The 21550-nt window shown below is 39.5% G+C and overlaps 2 protein-coding genes across 3 annotated transcripts in view; one reads left to right on the plus strand and one right to left on the minus strand.

Moving 5' to 3' along the window:
- The window catches only part of RSF1 (remodeling and spacing factor 1), a 128927-nt gene extending 123423 nt beyond the window's left edge, over positions 1 to 5504 (minus strand). Inside the window, exon 1 of the mRNA XM_044668927.1 lies at positions 5327 to 5504. Within this exon, the coding sequence (XP_044524862.1) occupies positions 5327 to 5504 (178 nt within the window). The remainder of the gene's footprint in view (positions 1 to 5326) is intronic.
- A 77-nt stretch (positions 5505 to 5581) lies between these two features.
- Positions 5582 to 21550, plus strand: part of AAMDC (adipogenesis associated Mth938 domain containing) — a 92232-nt gene continuing 76263 nt past the window's right edge. Inside the window, exon 1 of one of the 2 annotated variants that reach the window (XM_044668182.1) lies at positions 5582 to 5822. The gene's annotated coding sequence lies outside the window, so the exon portion shown is untranslated. Of the gene's footprint in view, positions 5823 to 6028; positions 6128 to 21550 lie in introns of those variants that run through there. The other variant, XM_044668181.1, reaches the window with a different exon arrangement.

Consider the following 21550-nt stretch of genomic DNA (forward strand, 5'->3'; position numbering starts at 1 on the left):
GACTTCTGAAGTGAGACACTTTGGCATAGTCATCTCAGAACCTGACCCTGAAAAATCAATTACTTCATGTTTACAAAGATGATGGAAACTAGTAATTTCTAAGGAGAGGTGTCAGCATCTGCTAGCCAATTTGGTATTATACCTGAAGGTACAAACTCCATCACTATTTACTGAGAACATTCTGAATGCAAGAGATATATGAACAACAGTTGGAATAACAGACTAGAGGCAAACTGTAAAATAAACTATATTTACAAACACAGTAAATGCAATACTATAGTGATTACAGATCAAATCTTTTAACCATTTGTATAATTTCAAAATAATATATAAAGCATGACAAGAAATGCACGTTATATCTGTCTATATCTGATAGTAGTCTATAAGCACACAGGTCACCCCCAGAATCCCAAAAACCTTGGTTCAAGTCCCACCCTTAGGAAGCACAGTCCATGTGATCAAGGATAGGTTACTTTGGAGCCCCAGGTAACTAAGGCAATACATACAAATGAACTACACCAGGAATTCCCTGCACAGGTGAAATCTCAGCTTAGAACAAAAAAGGTACATAAATTTGTTACATTAAATATTCTTATATTATATTGGTTAATACAGCTGATATTTAAGAGTATACTCCAAATTAAAGTTATAATTCGATCCCCTCATTTGTAGAAATAATTGATATAACAAAATTTCTACAAAATAATAAAACACTTCTTTGAAATTCAAGGTATAAATTACTTATTTTATGCAATAATCAACACTATCCAAATTTCAAAAGAACTAGGTAGTCAGAAGGAATCCATGACAAAAAGTATCTGACCTATTGTACAAATTAAAAAACAAAAATAATTTATACCAGCAGATGACATTTTAAAAGCTTCACATACTAAACTTAGTCTACCTCATATGTCTAATACAAGAATGTCGTCATCTTCTTGTTAAGTCAAACTGAGGTATGTAAATCATAAAAAAGTAAAAATACATTTTTTGGCCTGAATTATTCAAGTCAAACAATGGTCTCAATTTTCTACTTTATAAATACAGATATAGTTTACCACAGACCCTTTAATATGGACAAAATACCTATTAAAATGCAATATTTTCACATACTTTTAATGCATTTTTATCACTGAGAAGTTGATAAGTAGCCATCACACTTTGCAAGATGCATTTGCTAACTCCATAGCCTAGTGTTTTGTTCAGCAAGATGCTGTCAGTGAGAATATGAATCACACAAAGTATCATTTATTACAATGAAGCATTGAGCTTTCTCACTAAGAGGTCAAGTTTTAAAAAAACGAATAATTTAAAATAATGATGAGAAAAATATCTTTCATTAATAGGAATATTTTAGCCACAGAATCTTCATTCCCCTCCACTTGGTCTTCTGTAATAGAAAAACATGCGAGAGACTTTCTATGTCTTTTTTCTCCCTTAAACATTATTCCTTGTAGTAAAGGGATCTTTTCTCTTTCCCTGCCCTCTATTACATTTCCTAGCTTCTACCTCTTTCTTCAAAGGCCAAAGTATAATATTCACTAGCTGACAACTGAAATATGTTCTTGCTTTTGCTTCCCAAGGATGAGCTGACATTATAGAAAACACAAGTCCTGGCATTAAGCATCTGATGGCAAACTTCATTTATGGCAAGAAACAGTTCCAATCATATTAATAGGTACCTTTCCTTTAGGTGCAAAAAAGCATCTAATAAGTATCATCATACAACAGGCACCAGTAAGAAAGATCATATTAGGGCAGCTGGGTAGCTCAGTGGATTGAGTCAGACCTAGAGTCGGAAGGTCCTAGGTTCAAATCTGGCCTCAGACACTTCCCAGCTGTGTGACCTTGGGCAAGTCACTTGACCCCCATTGCCCACCCTTACCACTCTCTTCCACCTAGGAGCCAATACACAGAAGTTAAGGGTTTAAAAAAAATCATATTATATAAGTCAACTATATTTAAATACAAATGAAAATTAACTTGTTTACTTCCTGCAATCTAGCCACGGCAATATAATTATTAAGATTTAATACAAAATATTGATGGTTCAATTTCAATGAAATGAGTTCTGAAAAATTAATTAAAAGCCAGCTTTAAGGGTTATAGGAACCCTAACATCTTACAGCAACAGCATAAAATTTAATAGGCTGGAAAAAAAAAAGAACAACTTTAATATATTCAAAAGAAGCAACTAAATAATGACTAGCTAAGGCAGCATAGCTTAGTGAAAGAAGGCCAAACTTGGGAGTCAGAAAAAAACCTGTTTTAATTGCCACTTCAACTACTTACTTTGTGACCCTTCCCTTCTCTCTAAGCGAAGGCTCCTCATTTGTAGAAGAATAATATTTATACTACCCATCTCATGGAACAGTTGTAGAGAAATGTTTGCAAACTTAAAAGCACTATGTATGTTCAAACTGTTTAAAAGCATCTTCTAAAAAATATCAAGTATTTTCTTGCTACTAAATATTCTTCAATAGCTTCCATTGATACATCTTTTATTATCATTTTTATATATGTATTTCTTTTTACTCTGGTTTTTAAAATAAAGGCTAGTTTCTACAAGAAGATGGTACTTTAATTTCTCTCTAACTCTATCATAAGACATAGGTTTGTTTGGCAGTTCTTATGAAAACAGAGCACCCCATGCTGAGGACATCATTCCAAAGTCTGATACTGTAAAAGAAGGATTACAAAATGTTTAAATTGTTTCCATTTACATAAAACTATGGAACTAAGAAAGTGAACGCAACTAATTTACTAAAAAAGTAAGAATGTCACTTCTACCAATATTCTAAAAAGGCCAACTCAAAGAACATATTAAATGGGCTTTAAAGACAAATTTAATCATGCCAGAAAGTCAAGAGTTTTTAAACAGGAATCATAAAAATTTCCAAAACAATTGCTTAAAATATCTGTTTCCACGTTACTCTTGGGCCTGCTAACCAGGAGATATTTCATTATAAAAGCTTTTATACAAGTGTAAAATAGCTTAAAATTGTATTCATTATCAAAACAATGTTTTCACCCCATAGTAAAATTATACATTATTATAACCAAAAGTTCTGTTCATTGGCTGAGTGCCTTATAACAAACACTAACAATAAACTAATTTATAGAGTTCTTTAACATTTGCAGGGATTTCACCAAACAGTCCTGTGAGATATCAGCTATTCTTACAAAACATTCCCTTGTGGAAAAGAAATCACTATCATTATCCTCTCTTTAACATCAACAAAAACTGTAAAGGCTCCAAATCACCTTAATGGTATAGGCAAAGCCAGATGGTCCCTAAATTTCCCATCTTCTACTTAGAAGTTGTCTAACACATAAAAAGTATTTTTTCTTTGGAAGTGAGTGGAGAACACTTGTAATTTTTAGGTGAGTGACTCCCAGCATGTAGACTCCTACATCAATGATGATAGGTAAATAAGTTAAGAAACTTAAATTAGAGAGCCAACTGGGTCACTTAGAAGTTCAAAATTAGGCTTGTTCAAGTTCAAACAGTCATTATGTTAGAATCAGTCAATATCTTGAATCTTTCGGACTAACTAATTCAGTAGTATAATGTTATACACCAAGTTAACCCTCAACATTATTAATTTTTCTCTAGCATTAATATAAATTGGTCATCTGTGAAAAAAAAAGGCAGCTCAAGCTAAATTGAGAGTGTAAGGGGTAAAGGACCACAAATTTCCATATCCTTTAAGTATTATTTCCCTAGAAGTTGTGCTTGCCTTTGAACTTGGACTAAATTGATTCCAAAAGCAATTTGCCCCATACATTCTAAAAACATGACAATATAGCACAGTCCTCCGACTGGAACCACAGTTTTTCTGCACATGATATATTTGCTAAATGGGTTGTTGTTTTTATAGGATGTACTTCCCAAAAAGCTCTTCCTAATTAAATCCAATCAAATTTTTAGATGCGGTTGGAGCTTGTCATTTAAAGGACTATTCTAGTGAACATTTGAGTAATATTGGCAATCATTCCCCTGATATTTTTTAAGTTAGACTTTCATATCTGTTTCTGTAGTCCTATGGTTGCCTGATTTACGATAAATCGTTTGAAAATTGTGTCCTATGAAACCCAAGAAAATTCCGGCAAAGTGTCAATCAACAACAACAAAAAGCCAGCCTTTGGGGAGAAGAAACGAGCCATAGAAATGTTATGTACAGACGGGCAAAAAGCATGAGGGTTAGAGCTGCAGGCGCACGGGAGGGGGGGGGGATGCTCCAACTAAAGCAGCAGCAGCAGGAAGTTTCAATGGGGCCGGGCCGAGCATGCGCCCTATACCCGCGCGGTGGCCTTATGTGGAAGGAGCACCACTTGCGAACACCAATAATAGACTAGCAGCCCCAGAGAGAAACATGAGCAACAAGCACCTTCTACAGCTGTACCCCCCACTTTCTCCGAGCCCCTCCTCCCGCCACCGCTCCCCCTTTACATACACATACACACACTCAAACCCCGCAAACGAGAGAGAGAAAGAGAGAGAAAGAGAGAGAGAGGGAGAAAGGACAGCGACTCCTTTCTCTTCCCTCCATCTCTACAGCCAGAGGTGAAAAAGGAGGGAAGAATTGGGAAAGTGGATAAATACACCAATGCATCTGGGGGGGAGGGGAAGGTACCCTCCCGCCTCCCGGGAGGGGAGCTCCAGGGAGAGCCGGATGGAGCCAGAACTTGGGCTCCATTCTTTCAGGAGATAGGGGGTTCTGAAGGAAGGGTCTTGAAGGGCGTCCTCACTCGGAGCAAAGAGCCCTAGAAGAATAAACGGGGGAAAGAAGGGGGAGGGGAAAGGGGAGGGAGACACTCTCCAAGGGGAGTGCGCACATGGGGAGGGAGACTCCGGGAGCTTCACGTCCCCCAGTCCAGGGACCCAGAAACGTGCATGGGGGTAAGATGGGGAGGGGGCGTCCCAAAGAGGGGCTGGGCCCGGCCTCCCCAGGGTGCAACGAGAGGGGGCGGAGAAAGCACAGCCAGGGCCGGAACCTGCGCTATCCGCCCTCCCCCCAACCCCCAGCCCTGGAGGGAGGGGGAAGACCAGCTCTAAGGCTCCGGAGCACAGTACACAATACCTCCCCCCACCCCAGCCCCATTACTGCCGCTACCCCCGCCCCAATTGCGGCCGGCCCCCCACCCACCCACGCAGGGGGGGGGGTAGGGGTGCTCGCCCCGCCCCCTCTCTCGGAGGCTCAGGAGAGGAGGGAGCGGCCGGAGGCCAACTAGGTAGACATTTGCTGCCCCAGGGCCGGGGCTGGGCTAGGTAGCCCAGGCCTTTTCCCGCCGTGGGGCCGCTTAGCTCGCCCGCCCCACTTACCCTCACTGTCGCCGGCGTCGGGCGTGGGCGCCTGCAGCACCCGCTCCAGCTCCGGGAAGGGCAGCTCGGGGAGGTCGAGCAGCGGCCCGTAGCGCTCCAGAAAGGAGCAGACCACGGCGAAGTTGGGGCATGAACCGGGGCAGCCCGGAGGAGCCGTCGCCGCCGCCGCCGCCGCCATCTTGGACTGGAGGATGGAGGAGGAGGAGGAGTGGAGGGAGAAGGGGGGGCGGGAGGCCGCCGGCGAGGCGAAGGGGGTGGGCGGCAGGGGGCGCTGGAGAGCCGGGCTCGCCGCCACGGAAAGGAGGGAGGCGAGGTCGCCGCGATCCCACAATACCACAGCCGCGGGGGAGCAGTCGAGAGCGGGGCTCTTTGAGGGCAGATGAGCCACCTCTTCCCTTCGCCCCCCCTCCTTCCCCTCTCCTCTTCTACCTCCCCCTCCCGCTAGGAGCTCGCGTTGCCAGTCACCGATTCATGTGACAGCGGGAATGAAAACAAGGTGAGCGCGCGGCGGAGGCGGGGCCCGGAGCCCAGCGGGTGGAGGCGGTGCTTCGAAGAAGGCGGGGAGGGGAGAAGAGAACGCGAGGCCAATGAGCGCAGCCGCAGGCGGAGCCGCGAGGTTCGGAGGTTGGAGGCGGGCGATGAATGGTGGAGAGGCCAGTGTTGGGCGGGAACGAGCGCGAGGGCTGGGCTAGGGTGGGCTCTAGACTTCTGAGAGCCCCGGAACCCTAGAGCAAGGGGGAAAACGCGGAGCCGGATTTTTGATCCGGAACTCCGGGACCGAGCCGAAACTTATGCGAGTCGGTGAGTCTGTGGGGTCGCCGCGGTCTGCGGTTCCCGGGACTGGAGCGGGGGAAGTTCTTCCTCCTGAAGGGGAAGGCGCGCCAACTAGTTTGCTGGAAGATTTAGCCTCCCGCATCCCACCCCCCCTTAGGAAGGGCCTGTGTTTTGTTTAACAGGGCCATCTCCCTTTCCTACGCAGAGCTGCCCTTCTCCTTGAGGTGTCACCACTTCCCAGGAACCGTCCCGTCCCCCACACACTATAAGGTATCACCCTCTCCTTTACGGGGGCTGCACCCACCCGGAGGTGTCCCTTTCCCTCTCCCCCAGGCAGGGACTGCCCGTCACTCTGAGCTGTCCCACCCCCTTCTCTCTGGGTCGCCCCCCCCACAAGGTGTTACGTACACCCTCCCTCACTGAGCCCCAGGAGGATGAAGACTGATTACTTTCTGAGACACCCACCCTACGCCCACCCCGCAAAGGCTGAACCAATCCAGAAGGGGGAGGGAGGGGACTCGCCCTACCTGGCCCGCCCTCAGCTTTTTTTCCTGGAAAGGAAAAATGTATGAAACGGTGAAAAGTTTAAAAGCAAGGCTTTAAAGGGAAGGGACGGAATAATAGGACACATTTTGTAAAGTGGCAACTCTCCACCTAAAGACATACTGGAGCTCAGGCTTCACTCTGCTTTGGGGCACCTGCCACCCTTAGCCTCGAGCCCCGCCCCCCGCCTCCTCTGCTACCCCGATGACCTTTCTTCCCTTCTGGGCTGGAAAGTCCTGAGGATACCCGCCAAGCTTCCATCCTGGGCTTTGTCTTGTCTCTCACAGCGCTTGGCACAGCCCTTGGCACGTAGTAGTAGGCGCTTAATAAATGTCGATTCTCTCTTTCCCTCTCTCTGACTGTTCCTCCCCACTTTATCTCTTGGTATCCCTCTTTGTCTTAGCTTCCTGGAAATCTCAGCTAAAATCCCACTTTCTACAGGAAATCTTTCTCAATCTCTTTTAGTTCCAGTACTCTGTTTTAACTGATTATTTTCCATTTATCCTATATAAATAGCTGTTTGCATGTTGCCACCTAGCCATCATCCTCCTAGATTCCTTACTATATTTCCCCTCCACCTGTATAGTCCCTTGCCCCAGCTTGTCAATTTCATCTTTATCATATCTGGCCCATAGTCCTTTTCTTTCATCTGATATGGCCACTGATTTAGCCATTCTAAAATGATTTTCCTAAAGTTTATTCTGACCATGGGACCTCTTCCTGCACTCTACCCACTCTCAGTTAGCTCTTGGGTCTTCCTATAGTCTCCAGAAGCAAATACCAAGTTCTCTGTTCCCGGAAAAAGCCCTTCCTAGCCTAAATCTTTTCTACCTTTACAGTCTATTTTACTACTTACTCTCTGCCACATCCAGTGGCCTCCTGGCTATTCCACTACATCTCCCAACTTTGGGCATTTTCTCTGGCTGCCCCCCACCCTGCCTCATGCCAGTAATGCTCTTCTACCTGATCTCCACCTCCTGGCCTCCCTACCTAAAATCCCCTTATCTACAAGCAGTCTTTCCCAACTTCTCCCAATTCTAGTGCCTTCCCTCTGTTGATTATTTCCTATTTGTACTGTATATGGCTTCTTTGTACATATTTCTTTCCTTGTCTCTGCCATTAGACTAAGTTCCTTGAGACAGTGACTGTCTTTAGCCTTTCTTTTAGCACAGGACTTGGATATAGTAGGCACCGAATAAATGTTTACTGACCGACTTTCCCTTCCTTCCTCTTACCTCTATGTAGATGACTCCTAAACCTATATATTCAATAGTAGTAATAGGCAATGTAGAACTTATGTAGAAGTTTAAGATTTGCAAAGCACTTTACATGTTATCTAATTTGGTCAAGAGAAGTATTTATTAAGGGCCTACTATGTGCTAGGCCAAGGATACAAGTATGAAGAATAAAAATAATCCTTACTTGAAATGAGTTTATATTTTAATGGAGGATATGAATATTTATAATAATGTATAGCATAGTTATAGCATAGATATGTATATAAATGTAAATATGCATGAGTATATGTTTGTAAAGATATTCTATTTTTATAAATTACATGTATTAAATTTCCAAATAAGTTTTCCAAAATTATATGATTCAAACTGTCTCCCTCCTTCCTATCCCTCCCCCTTCCCAGAGCTGGCAAGCAATTCTGTCTGTTATACACGTATTATCATGTGCATGAGTGTGTATATACACACAGTAATTAAATACAAGATACTTTGGTGAGGATGACTTTAGCAATTAGGGAATATGGAAGGGCTTTATATAGAATATATGGTTTTATCTGCATCTTTACAGGAAGAGAAGTACTTAATAAAGCAAAGGTAAGGAGGAGATGCATTCCAGACAAAAGGGCCTGGATTGGCTAATGATAAGGCTCTAAAAGGAGAGATGAATAGTATTTATATTTTCATCTTATCTGCACTATATCTTTGTATTTGTCCTGAATCTTTGCAATTGCTTTTTAATTGATCTCTAGCTTCCAGTCTCTCAACTTTTACAATTCCTCCTCTACATAACTATCAAATCAATTTTCAAAAATTGTGACTCTACCATTTTATCTAAAACCAAGAGCAAGAATAATCTGTAATGAGGATAAACTTGAACACTTCTCAGTAAGATCAAGAGTGAAGAAAGGATGTCCATTTTCAACATAATTATTCAGTATTGTTCTAGCTAGCTATAACAATAAGGCAGGAACAAGAAATTGAAGGCTTATAAAAAGGTAACAAAACTTGCTCTTTGCAGAGATGATGGTATATTTAGAGAATCCTAGAGAATCAACTAAAAATCTAGTTGAAATAGTCAACAACTTCATCAAAGTTGCAAGATATAAAATGAATCCATGTAAATCAGTGGTTCTCAAACTTTTTTGGCCTACCTCCCCCTTTCCAGAAAAAATATTACTTAGCACCCCCCTGTCACATACTATCACCGCCCCCTTACAGTTATGTACTGCCCCCCAAATGTACCTGTGGCCATCACCGCTTTCCAGATCGCTGCAGCACCCACCAGGGGGTGGTGGCGACCACTTTGGGAATCCCTGATGTAAATCATCAACATTTCTATACTACCAACAAAAATCAGCAGTAAGAGAAACAGAAAGAATGGCTCTTACCAGGTCAGCCACTTACTTAAAAATCTCTACTGGTTCCCCATGGCCTCTATGATAAATTTAAAAACTCCTTCATTTCACATTTAAAGCCCTTTAAAATATACTTCTTGCTACCACCTGTCCAGTCTTATTTCATATTATTCCTCTCTCTCACTTTCTCTTCCAGTTACACAAGCATGCTAGATAATCTCTTTGTATGACATTCCATCTTTTAATCTCTTTATCTTTGCTTGGGCAATCATAGAATCATAGTTTTAGGCTGAACTTCTTTAGAGATACAACTGCTAAGTGTCAGGCAGGATGTAAACTGAGATCTTATTGACTCCAAGTCAAGGATTCTATGTGTACCAACTAGCTGCCTACCAGGCCTTCTTTCCCCTACCCCTTCTCCTCTTTCCCTTCCATCTAGGATACACTTTCTTTAACCTCTTGGAATTCCTAGGTTTTTCTTTTTTCCAGAATATAGCCTAATTTCCACTTGGTATTAAAAGGCTTTTCTGATCCCCCATTTGTTAGTTTGCTTATTATCTTGTAGGTACTTTGCATTTACTTATTTGTGTATATGTATTCTCCCATACAATGCAAACTTCTCAATGATTTGAACTAGATTTTTTTGGTCTTTGTATCCCCAGAATTAGCACCGGTTGTCATATATAATAGGTACTTAATAAATATTAGTGTAACATGTAAATCAAATACTCATGAATACAAATAACACAAATAAAACAGTGATAACTCCCAAGAAGTTCATATTCTAAATTACAAGAACATAAGTATATTTAGAATAAATAATAGAATTAACAAAACATTCTGAATGGAATAAACAATAGAAAGTGAATAAACAAAAGAAAATCTGAGAGGGAAGTCACTAGGAGTTAGGAATATCAGTTCAGGAAAGATTTCATGTAGAAAGTGATGGTTAAAGTGCATCTTTGAGGGAAGAGAGGGATTTTACAATGAGGTGGAGGGAAAGAGGAACAGAAATAAGGCCAGTTTGGCTAAATAGCATGTATGAGAGGGAGTGGTGTTACAATGAGTTTGGAAAGATAGGTTGGAGTCAGTTGTGAAAGGTTTTAAGAACTAAACAGAATTTATATTTTCTTCTAGAAAACATAGGAAGCCATTGAAGTATATTGAGTATAGGAGTCACTTGGTCAGATCTATATTTAAAGAAGATCACTTCATATGGGTCATATGTAAGAGATCTTAAGGAGGGAGAAAATGACAACATTTGACAACTGAGTGGATATTTGGGGTGAAGGAGAGTGAGGAACTGGGGATAATGCCAAGATTATAAAACTGGGAGACTAGAATTGTTGTACCTTTTTTTTTTCATTTTTCATTTAATTTTTAAAAAATTTTCCATGGTTACATGATAATGTTGTCTCCCTTCTTCCCTCTCCCTCCCAAAGTTGACAAGCAATTCCACTTATATTATCATTCAAAACCTGAATTATTGTACTTTTGACAGAATTACTGAGCAATTAATAAAAAAGAATTGTATTGCTTGAACGCATGGGTCGGGGTGGACATGATTGAGGGTGTGGACTCGAAACTACCACACCAATGCAACTACCAACAATTTGGAAATTGGTCTTGTTCAAGGACACATGACAAAACTAGTGGAAACGCGCATCGGCCATGGGTGGGGGGAGTGCGGGGGGGGGGGTTGAAGGGGAAAGGTGGAGCATGAATCATGTAACCATGTCAAAAATGAATATTAATAAATGTTAAAAAAAAAAAAAAGAATTGTATTTACAAAAAATGATAGTGAGTTGCTTTTCAGAACTCAAGGGAAATAAAGAGACCTGGGGCTAAATATATAGATCTAGGAATCACCTGCATAAAGATGATTCAATTCGTAGAATGAATGAGATAACCTAGAGAAATAAGAGAATAGGACCCAGGACAGAGGCACTCTGGGATATACCCACAGTTGATGGTGGAGAATGATATGAAAAAGGACACCAAAGGAGTGGTCATAGAAGTAGGAGATGTACCAGAGGAAAACAGTCTCACAAAAAAAAAAAAATAAATAAAAAACCAACAGTGAAGCAAAGTAGTCAGGAGGATAGAGGGTAATCAACAATGTCAAACACAGCAGATAGGTCCAGAATACTGTTTCTGAAGATATGGTCCAGGTACCTCAAAGATCCTTAGATCCTTTCAGCAGGTTCATGAAGTCAAAGTATTTCCATAGGGCTTAATGCCTCTTTTCAATATCATTAGATATGATTGTCACATAATAGTAATAATACTGATAGCTAGCATTTATATAGTACTTACTATGTACTAGGCACTGTATTAAGTTTATAATAATTATCTCATTTGATTCTCACAACAGTCCTAGGAGGTAGATGCTATTATTATCCCCATTATTAAGATCAGAAAACTTAGATAAGCAGAGATTAATCTACTCTTTCAGGGTTACATAGCTAGTAAGTGTCTAAGACTGGGTTTGAATTAAGCCCAATGAGGAGGTCCTTAATAATTTTTGAGAGTATAAAGAGGTTCTCATACAAGAAAGTTTGAGAACCATTGAGAACCTTAGGGGTGTTGAGTTAAAGAGAAGGGGAGAAGAGGGAACTCATATCCCATGGCTTCAGTTTTTAAACTTCAGAGTTAAGTAAGAGGCAAAGTTCTCAGCTGAGAGAGAGATAAGAGGAGAATTGTCTCTAATTCTTTCTTCCTCCTTGCCTATTCCTCACCCACTGAGAAGGAAAGTAGTGTAATAACCATTATTTATGTGAAGTCATGCAAAGCTTTTGTTGTTCAGTTGTGTCAAACTCTTCATGACCTGATAGACCAGTGATGGCATGGTGTACAAAAGATGGCATGCAGAGCACTCTCTGTGGGCACAAGGCTGCCCTCCTCTCAAAGTTCGTTACTAGAAGGGCAGAAGGACTTGAGTGGAACTGCTCCCCTCCCCTTCTCTACACTTGCTGAGGACATGACATTATCTTTAAAAAGGTTTGCTGTCATTGTGATTGACCATAGCACACCAAAGCTAGCTGGTTTTTTAAGCCCTTGCCTTACTATCTTAGAATTAATACTCAATATTGGTTCCAAGGTAGAAAAATGGTAAAGGCTAAGCAATAGAGGTTAAGTGACTTGCCCAGGGTCACACAGCTAGGAAGTATCTGAAACCAGATTTCAACCCAGAACTTTCTGACTTTGGCGTGGGGTTCTCAATCTTGAGCCATCCAGCTGCATTTCTATTACAAAAAAATGTCAAATAGAAGCGGAAAAAAAATGCATCAATCTGTACTTAAAAGTTCATCAAGTTTTCTCTGTAGAGCTGGATAGTATTTGCCATCATGAATCCTTTGGAATTATCATGGATCCTTGTATACATAAGAATAGCTAAGTCTTTCACAATTGATTGTAGTTACAATATTGCTATTATTATGTATAATATTCTCTTAGTTCTGCTCATTTAACTTTGCAGGATTACCAAGTTCTTCTGAAATCATCTCCATTGTTTCTTATAGCATGATAGTATATCATCATAATCATACCTCGCAACTTGTTTCACTATTCCCCAAATGATTGACAACCCCTCAATTTCCAATTCTTTCTTACCGCTAAAAGAGCACTATAAATATTTTTGCACATATGGGTTCTTTTCCCTTTTCTTTGATCTCTTTGGGATGTAGACCTAGTAGCAGTTTGCTGAGTCAAAGGGTATGCATGGTTTTATAGCCCTTTGGTCATAGTTCAAAATCATTCTCCAGAAAGGTTAACCAGTTTGCAACTTTCCCAATTAATGTACCTGTTTTCCTACATCTCCTCTAGCATTTGTCCTTTTCCTTTTCTGTCAGTTTAGCGAATCTGAAAGGAGTGAAGTGGTACCCCAGGGTTGTTTTAATTTGCCTTTCTCTAATTATTAGTGATTAGAGCATTTTTTCACATGATTTTTGGTAGTGTTGATTTCTTCTTCAGAAAATTGCTCATTCATATGCTTTGATCACTTGTCGATTGGGGAATGGCTCGTGTTTTCATAAATTTGACACATTCCCTATATATTTGAGAAATGAGCCTTTTAGCAGAGAAACACTATAAAAAAACCTTTTTTTCCCAGTTGCCTCCTTTCTAATTTTGGCTGCATTGATTTTGTTTGTACTAAAGCTTTTTAATTTAAATGTAATCAGAATTGTCTAGTTTATTTTCTGTGGTCTTCTCTATCTCTTATTTAATCTGAAATTCTTCCTTTATCCATGAATCTGATAGATAAAAATTTCCAGGCTCCTCTGACTTGCTTATGATATATTTTATGTCAAAATCACTTACCTATTTTGAACTTATGATGGGAGGATTTGATCGATGCCTAGTTCCTGCCAGACTACAGAAACCATTGCTTAAAATATAATGCTTTATTGAGAGAGAGAGAGAGAGAGAGAGAGAGAGAGAGAGAGAGAGATATGGAGGGCACTGTCTCAAGTCATTGACCTAAGACAACTGCCTAAAAATTCACAGAAAAATTCCTTATTTATAGGAGAATCCTGATATAATCAAGCCTCCCAGAAAGGCAGTTCATGGATAGCTGAGCTGGAGAGGAGTGGAGGGGTTGGGCCACTCCTCTCCCTCTCCCTACACTCCCTAAGGACATTCCTCACTTCATCTACCCCTCCTCCCAGCAGCCCAATGGGAGCACTTTCTCCCTCCTCTGTGTGGAATAAGAGAGGAGAGAGGAGGCAAGGCACACCCAGCACTCAGTGGGAAGAAGGGCATGACATAAAGTCTGGGGGTGGGTGGGCACAGCACTCAGTCTAGAGAAGTGGGGCCCAGCACTCAGTCTCTAAAAGGTTCACCATCACTGCCCTAGGGGATCTAAAAGTTGTAGCTGTAAAACAGAGCCAATTCTGACAGCCTTAAAAAGCTCAGCTTCTGAACTTGAAGATAAAGATAACCCTGGAACTTACCAGTATATTGTGCAGTAGGTCAAAGTCCTTGAATATGCCTATCCCAAAGATAAGATATTTTACTATGCAAGGAATTATGTTCTACCCATGCTGTTAGAAACAAATATGTTGTTTACAAGATTAGAAATAAATGTTTTTTCACAAGATACTTGACAAAGATTCTATATGGTCAAGAGTCTAAGGCACAATTTACTATACTTCATCAAAATGAATAAAAACAAGGATGGCAAATATGATCTCAGACAAAGCAACAGATAAAAGAGGTAACTATATCAATCTTAAAGATACCATAGACAATATCAATAATGAAATAGCATTTAAATACTTAAAAAGTATTTCACTTTACAGGGGAAAATAGATATTAACTTTAAGAATTGGAGACTTCATTAGATCTTTTTAAAACTTTTTTCAGATGTATTTAATAAAAACATAAGAAAGAAATTAAAGAACTGCATAGAAATTTAGAATAAGTAGAAGATACAATAAATCTCTAGTGATTTATAAAGGAGGATTAGAAAGGAATATGCATATATCTTGGCTATTGTGGCACCTTTGCAAAAACTGTGTATTCAGCAAATACTTCTTTTTTAAAATTTCTTTTTAATCCTTCCTTTCCATCTCAGAGTCAATACTTTGTATTGGTTCCAAGGCAGAAGAATGTTAAAAGCTAGGCAATGGGGGGGGGGGTTAAGTGACTTGCCCAGGGTCACACAGCTAGGAAGTGTCTCAGGCCAGATTTGAAACCAAGATCTCCTGAATCTTTGGACCTGGCTCAACAGTACTTTTCACCCCCCTCCTTTCTCCCTTTCCTCCCTGTTTCCAGAGCTGTCAAGCAATTCCATCTGGGTTAAACATGTCTTTTCATGCAAAACATATTTCTATATTGTTCAATTTTGTAAGAGAATAATCATGTAAAACCAAAACCCCCAAACCAAAACTCAAATAAACAAGGGAAAAATCTCATGTTTTGATCTGTATTCCAATCACTTCTCAACCTTTTGGCTAAGATCAGGGTAGTATCCAATGGTTCTTTCTCTGCAGGTGGACAGCATTCTTTGTCATAAGTTCCTCAGAATTGTTCTGGATCACTGTGCTGAGAGTAGCTAAATCTATCACAGTTCATCATTCCACAATATTGCTGTTACTATGTACAATATTCTCCTGGTTCTTCCTATTTCACTCTGCATCAGTTCATGTAGGTCAGTGATTCCCAAAGTGGGTGCCACTGCCCCATTGTGGATGCTGCAGCAATCCAGGGAGGCGGTGATGGCCACAGGTACATTTAGGGGCGGTGAATAACTGTAAGGGGGTGGTGATAGTATGTGACAGGGGGCGCTAAGTAATATTTTTTCTGGAAAGGGGGAAGTAGGCCAAAAAAGTTTGGGAACCTCTGATGTAGGTCTTTCCAACTCTTTCTGAAATCATCATTTCTTATAGCACAATAGTATTCCATCACCATCATATACCACAATTTGTTCAGCCATTCCCCAATTGATGGACATTCCATTAATTTCCAAATCACTGCCACCATGGAAAGAACAATGATACATGTTTTTGTACAAGATTCTTAACTCTTTTTAAAATCTCTTTGGGATTCAGACCCAGTAGTGGTATTACTGGATCAAAGGGTATGCATTGTTTTATAGCTCTTTGAGTATAGTTCCAAATTGCCCTCCAGAATGGTTGGATTAGTTTACAACTCCAACAACAATTAATTAGTGTCCCAATTTTGCCATTCCATATTCCCTCCATGATCCATCACTTTGCTATCATAGTAGCCAATCTCATAGGTGTAAGGTAGTACCTCAGAGTAGTTTCTATTTGTATTTCTCTAATCAGGAGAGATTTAGAATATTTTTTCACATGATTAGTGATAGTTTTGATTTCTTCATCTGCAAGCAGCTTATTCATATCCTTCAACCATTACCAGTACTTCTTAAAGTATACTGATACCTTGGATTTTTTAGGACCTTTTCAGGGGCTCCTCAGAAGGTCAAAAATATTTTCAAAGTAACACTAGGATATTTAAACTTCTAATACTATAAAAATTGATAGATTTATCCACATGATCAAAAGCTTTGGGTGCAGAGTGCAATAAATTTTTTTTAAACCCTTAACTTCTGTGTATTGGCTCCTAGGCGGAAGACTGGTAAGGGTGGGCAATGGAGGTCAAGTGACCTGCCCAGGGTCACATAGCTGGGAAGTGTCTGAGGCCGGATTTGAACCTAGGACCTCCCATCTCTAGACCTGGCTCTCAATCCACCGAGCTACCCAGCTGTCCCCCTGAGTGCAATAATTTTTAAGTTTACAAAGAGTTCCTTGAAATTAAAAGGTTTGAGAATGTGCATTAGGCTACAAAAACCTTATAGAGAAAATCTTTTACTGACCACAATAAAATGAAAATTATGTTTAATAGAGGATCTTTTAAGAAAGAATTACAAATTAATTGGAAACAGATTCATGAGTAACATGGGGAAAAAAAACAGAAAAAACTATTGAAGCAATTGTTTCACTAAAGAAAATGACAATAAGACAGCACAAAAAATGTTTGGGGATACAACCCAAATAGTCTTGCTGGCAAATTTTATATTTGAGAAAAAGAAAAAAAGAGTTTAGTTAACAAAACATGATACTAAAAAGAAAAAAATCTAGAAAACCAGCCAAATAAACACCAAAATGGACATTCTAAAATTAAAGAGATTTAATAGAATTGAAAGCAAATACATTTTAAAACGATAAAATAAGAATCTGATTTGTTAAAAATAAAATAAACTATAAAAGTATATTAATCAATTTTTATTAGCTAAGGTTTTTTTCTGATTAAAAATTAGAAAAAAAGACAAATGACCAGTTATCAAAGATGAATAAAGAGAAATAACAATTAAATGAGGAAATGAAATTATTAAAAACTGTTTTGCGCAATTAAGTGCTAACAGATTTGACAATTTAAAAGAAAAAATACCTACAAAATATTGAGTAAGATAAAATTAAAACAGCCCCAAAATTCCCACTTATGAAATGAACTGGACTCAGAAAACAGGCTTGAAAGAGGAAGCAATTTTTATTCCTTTCATGAGTTATCCCCAACACTCCCCCTCCCTAATATTGCTTCCCTCCCCGTTTGTTACCCTTCTACTTCTCCGTTTGTTACCCTTCTACTTCTCTATAAGACATGAACCAATTCTATAACCCAATGGGTCTGATTGTTCATCCCTCTTTGAGTCAATTTCAATGCACGTACAAATTAAGTATTTCCTGTCTCTAACTTCTTTACCCTTCTAGTGTATTGGTCTTCTCCGCTCCCACCATGTGCTTCTTAATGAAATATAAATTTACCCCATTTTGTCTCTTTCCCATTTCTCTTAATATTATCCTCTTTTTTTACCTCTGGTTTTATAGATATTTATATTATATATGTGCATATACATATATATATATATATATATATATCTTGACATTTCATCCTATATAGTTTGTCACTATTCCCTCTAAGTATACTTCTTCTAGCTACCATGATGATAATAACAAATTTTAAGAGTTACCAATATCATCTTTTCTTACAAATCATTTGAACTTGTTGTGTCCCTTAAGAAAAGTTTTGATATTTTTGTTTTTTTCCCCCTCTCTTAATTAACTTTTGGTGATTCTCTTGAGTTCTGTGTTTAGACATCAAAATTTCTGTTTCTGGTCTTTTCTTTATGAATGCTTTACCCTGCAAAAATATGGTCAGTTTTACTGTATAGTTGATTCTTGGTTGTAGGCCTAGTTCCCTTGCTTTCCAAAATATCATATCTCATGCCTTCCTATCCTTCAGTGTAGATGCAGCCAGGTCCTGTGTTATCCTAACTGTGGTTCTATGGTATCTAAATGTCTTCTTCTTAACAGCTTGTAATATTTTTTCCTTAGTCTGGTAGTTCTTGAATTTGGCTGTAACATTCCTGGGAGTTGTCAGTTGGGGATTATATGTAGGAGGTGATTTGTGGATTCTTCCAATCTCCATTTTTCCCTCTTTTTTGAGAATGTTAGGGCAGTTTTCTTGGATAATTTCCTAATAATTAGGATGATATCTAGGATTTTCCTTTTGTCATGATCTTCTGCTAGTCCAATAATTCTTAAATTGTCTCTCCTTGATCTGTTTTCCAGATCTGAGCTCTTGTCAATGAGGTGTTTCATATTTTCCTCAATTTTTTCATTCTTTTGATTTTGTTTTATAGATTCTTGCTGCCTTGTGAAGTCATTTGCTTCTAGTTGTTGGTTTCTAATTTTTAAAGACTGAATTTCATCCCTGGTTTTTTGGTCATCCTTCTCCTTCTGGTCAGATTTTCTTTGTAGGTCACCTTTCACCTTCTTTGCCTCATTTTCAAGCTGGTCTATTTTGGCTTTCAAGACACTATTTTCTTGTTTAAGGTCATGTATTTTCTTTTCCCAATTGTCTTCAGCCTCTCTTGATTGTCTTTTGAGTTCTTGAGTTAATTGAATTTTGAGTTCTTCCAAAACCTGTGTTCAATTCACTGGAGTTTCTGTGTTTTTTCTTGGTATTCTTTGGTCTTCCTCTGATCCATTTGCTCTATATTCATTTCCTGGATAAACGCTATCAATTGTAATTTCTTTTTTCTTTTTCTGTTGTTTGCTCATATTTTTTCCTTCTTTCCTCCCTGTTATTGGCTGTAATCTTGCTCCTCTGATTATTTGCTGGATCTGTGAGTTTGGGCTATTCTATCCTGAAGGGGCTTCTTCTCTGCTCTGCTGATTGACTAGATTAATGAGCCCTGAGGCCAGATCTTCCCCAACTGGCAGTTAAAGTTAAAAGATGTGATTACAATTTCTTTCACTGCAGTCTATGGGGGTGGGGTGTTGGAGCTTCTCAGCCCTCTGAAGACTTCTTATCTGTCCTATTGATAAGATTAAGCCAGGGCAGAGTTGATCTATAGAGCTGGATGTACCCTGAGGCCAAAACCCCGGGGAGGGGGGTTTGGAGGGGTGCACAAGATAGATTGTTTTGGCTGAGACTAGGCTGCCCTCTCTGTGCTTCTCCTCCAGTTGCCTCCCTGCTGTCTGATCAAAGCCCTGAACCTGGCACAGCTATGCCAACAAGGTACTCCCTCTGGATTAGTGCCCTTGGCTGCCCAGAGATTCCAGGATCTGCTGGAGACTCAGTGCATTAGGTGGGGGAGGGGACCTAGTATCTTCCTTCTTCCTTTCCCTGGGAACCCAGCAGTTCAAGAATTCAGGCTTTTTTTCCCCACATACCTTTTAAGTTGGATTCAGCAGGAGGATCCCTGGCTGTGTTCTGTTGTCAGATTTGGTTTTCTGTCCCCTTGATCAGTGTTGAAGGATTTTCAGAGGTCTGGAGCCTTGCTGCCTCTAAGCCACCATCTTCCCAGAATTCCTATTCCTTTCATGAAAGGAGGAAAATGTCTTAATGACAAAATGCAAATGCTTGAGTGTAAGAACAGACTTTCTTTAGTATTCCTGACACGAGACTCTCCTCCCTCTTCTATCCAGTCTCCTTCTCTTGTGGAGTCTGTCTGTGACATACAATCTTGAGTGTGTGAGCTAGGTTCATAGAACAATAAGTTAAAATATACAAAATAAAAGAGTTACTGCCTCCACCACTCTCAGAGATTAAAAAAAAAAGTAATTGAGCTATGCCATCACCCTTGAATATGAAGCCTTCTGTACTTTCCCAGGCTTGTCCTGCTATCAATCACCTCCTCCCAGACTTGTCCTAGGACTTTTTAGATAAACAATCAATAAGAGGTAACAAACCAGCCCCTCACACTCCCTTCTCAACTGGGGTGCCTCTGCCCTAAGAATATTGTTGGGGGAAGGGTAAGCCAAATATTTTACTTTGAGAATCACTCATTTAATCACCGCCCTTTTCTTATTTCAGAGATGCATTATTCTCACTTGCCTAAATCTCGATATCCTGGGCTGTTATACAAATACCTTTGGTATTCTCCTTTATCACTTTCCTATGATCATGTATTTTATATGTAATACTTATCTACATATTCCCAACAAAGTTCCTGATAGAGATGGAGGAAATCAGTAAAATACCTATTAATGACATTGATTAAACATTAAACTTCTTTGCACTTGGGTAACATTCCCATAGCCAACAAACTTCATCTCCAGAAATTATCATTTAATAGTTAGGGATGGGTCTTCTCAGGAAACTTGCTACCTCTGCTCCAAATTGCTTGCAGTGATCTTTGAGAAATTCCTGCTCGAGTCTTTTATAAGGAATATTTTTCAACAACATTTATGAACACATAAGAACACTTTTGAAGACAGATTTTCTCTATCCCAGGTTCTGTAAGAGATACAGAAAATCTTGGGCCATAATCCTGAGCCTAAGATTCAAGCTCCAAATTATGGCCAATTAAAACTAGAGGTCCCCTCTTGTTTTCTACAGAACCTTGACAGGGAATACAGACATTGATTAACAAAAACCTTGCTTAGCTAGCACTTGATAAATTCTAACCTTCAACTATCAGTTTGGTAGTTGATGACCACTTGGTCGTTTGGGAATTAGAAACTTTCATTTTACAATTTGCATTTATGTGCTGATTACAGGAATTTGTCATAAAAGGAAAAGGCAGGGAAAGATTATAACTGTCCTCACTGGTTCCTTTAGGTCTGTGCCTTAAGAGGACACAGAATGACTTAACATTGTCTGAGTTCATGTGCAGGCCAGAGCTATCAAAGGCTCATGCCATAATTTCACTCAAGATCATCAAAATCCATTAGGCCTTACCAAGTCAGAAGGATCTCATCCTACCTGAGACTAGGATTGTCTTTCCAGCTCTTAATAAGGACTATTACTTGTCCTCTTGAGTGCCTTGTAGTTCTCTTCTTGAATGGTGTGGATTAATCATCAAATAGCCATATTAGAATTTCAAACTCACAGTAATATCAGTTGAGATCCCAAGAACCTTTTACCTTAAATGGAAAATCTTCACCCATTGAAGCTCAGAGAAGTTCACCTTTTCAATAATCCAATTTTATTATCCGGAAATTCTATAACCCAAACAAGATTTTTGTCTTACTGACTTGGCCTACTCTAATGACTTCTTAAAGCCCTACAAGTTTACAGATAAAATGTTTTTCTCTTTAACTTTCCCTTACAGTAAATACTAATTCTGTATTTTATTTATGCTTTCTTCCACTATTTTAGTTCTTACAGATTCTTCTTACTTTATAATAGATCTAACTGAAAAGATTTTATCCCTACCTATTACAATTTATTTACTTCTTTAAGAGTACTCAGGGCATGAGGTTTGCCCCTTCTTTTTGTAGTGATGAAATGAGATAGTTCTTGAACTCCAATGAAAGCATTTATAGAATTACTTCAACTTGCTA

The sequence above is a fragment of the Gracilinanus agilis genome, chromosome 3, assembly GCF_016433145.1.
Source record: "Gracilinanus agilis isolate LMUSP501 chromosome 3, AgileGrace, whole genome shotgun sequence".
NCBI lineage: Eukaryota > Metazoa > Chordata > Mammalia > Didelphimorphia > Didelphidae > Gracilinanus > Gracilinanus agilis.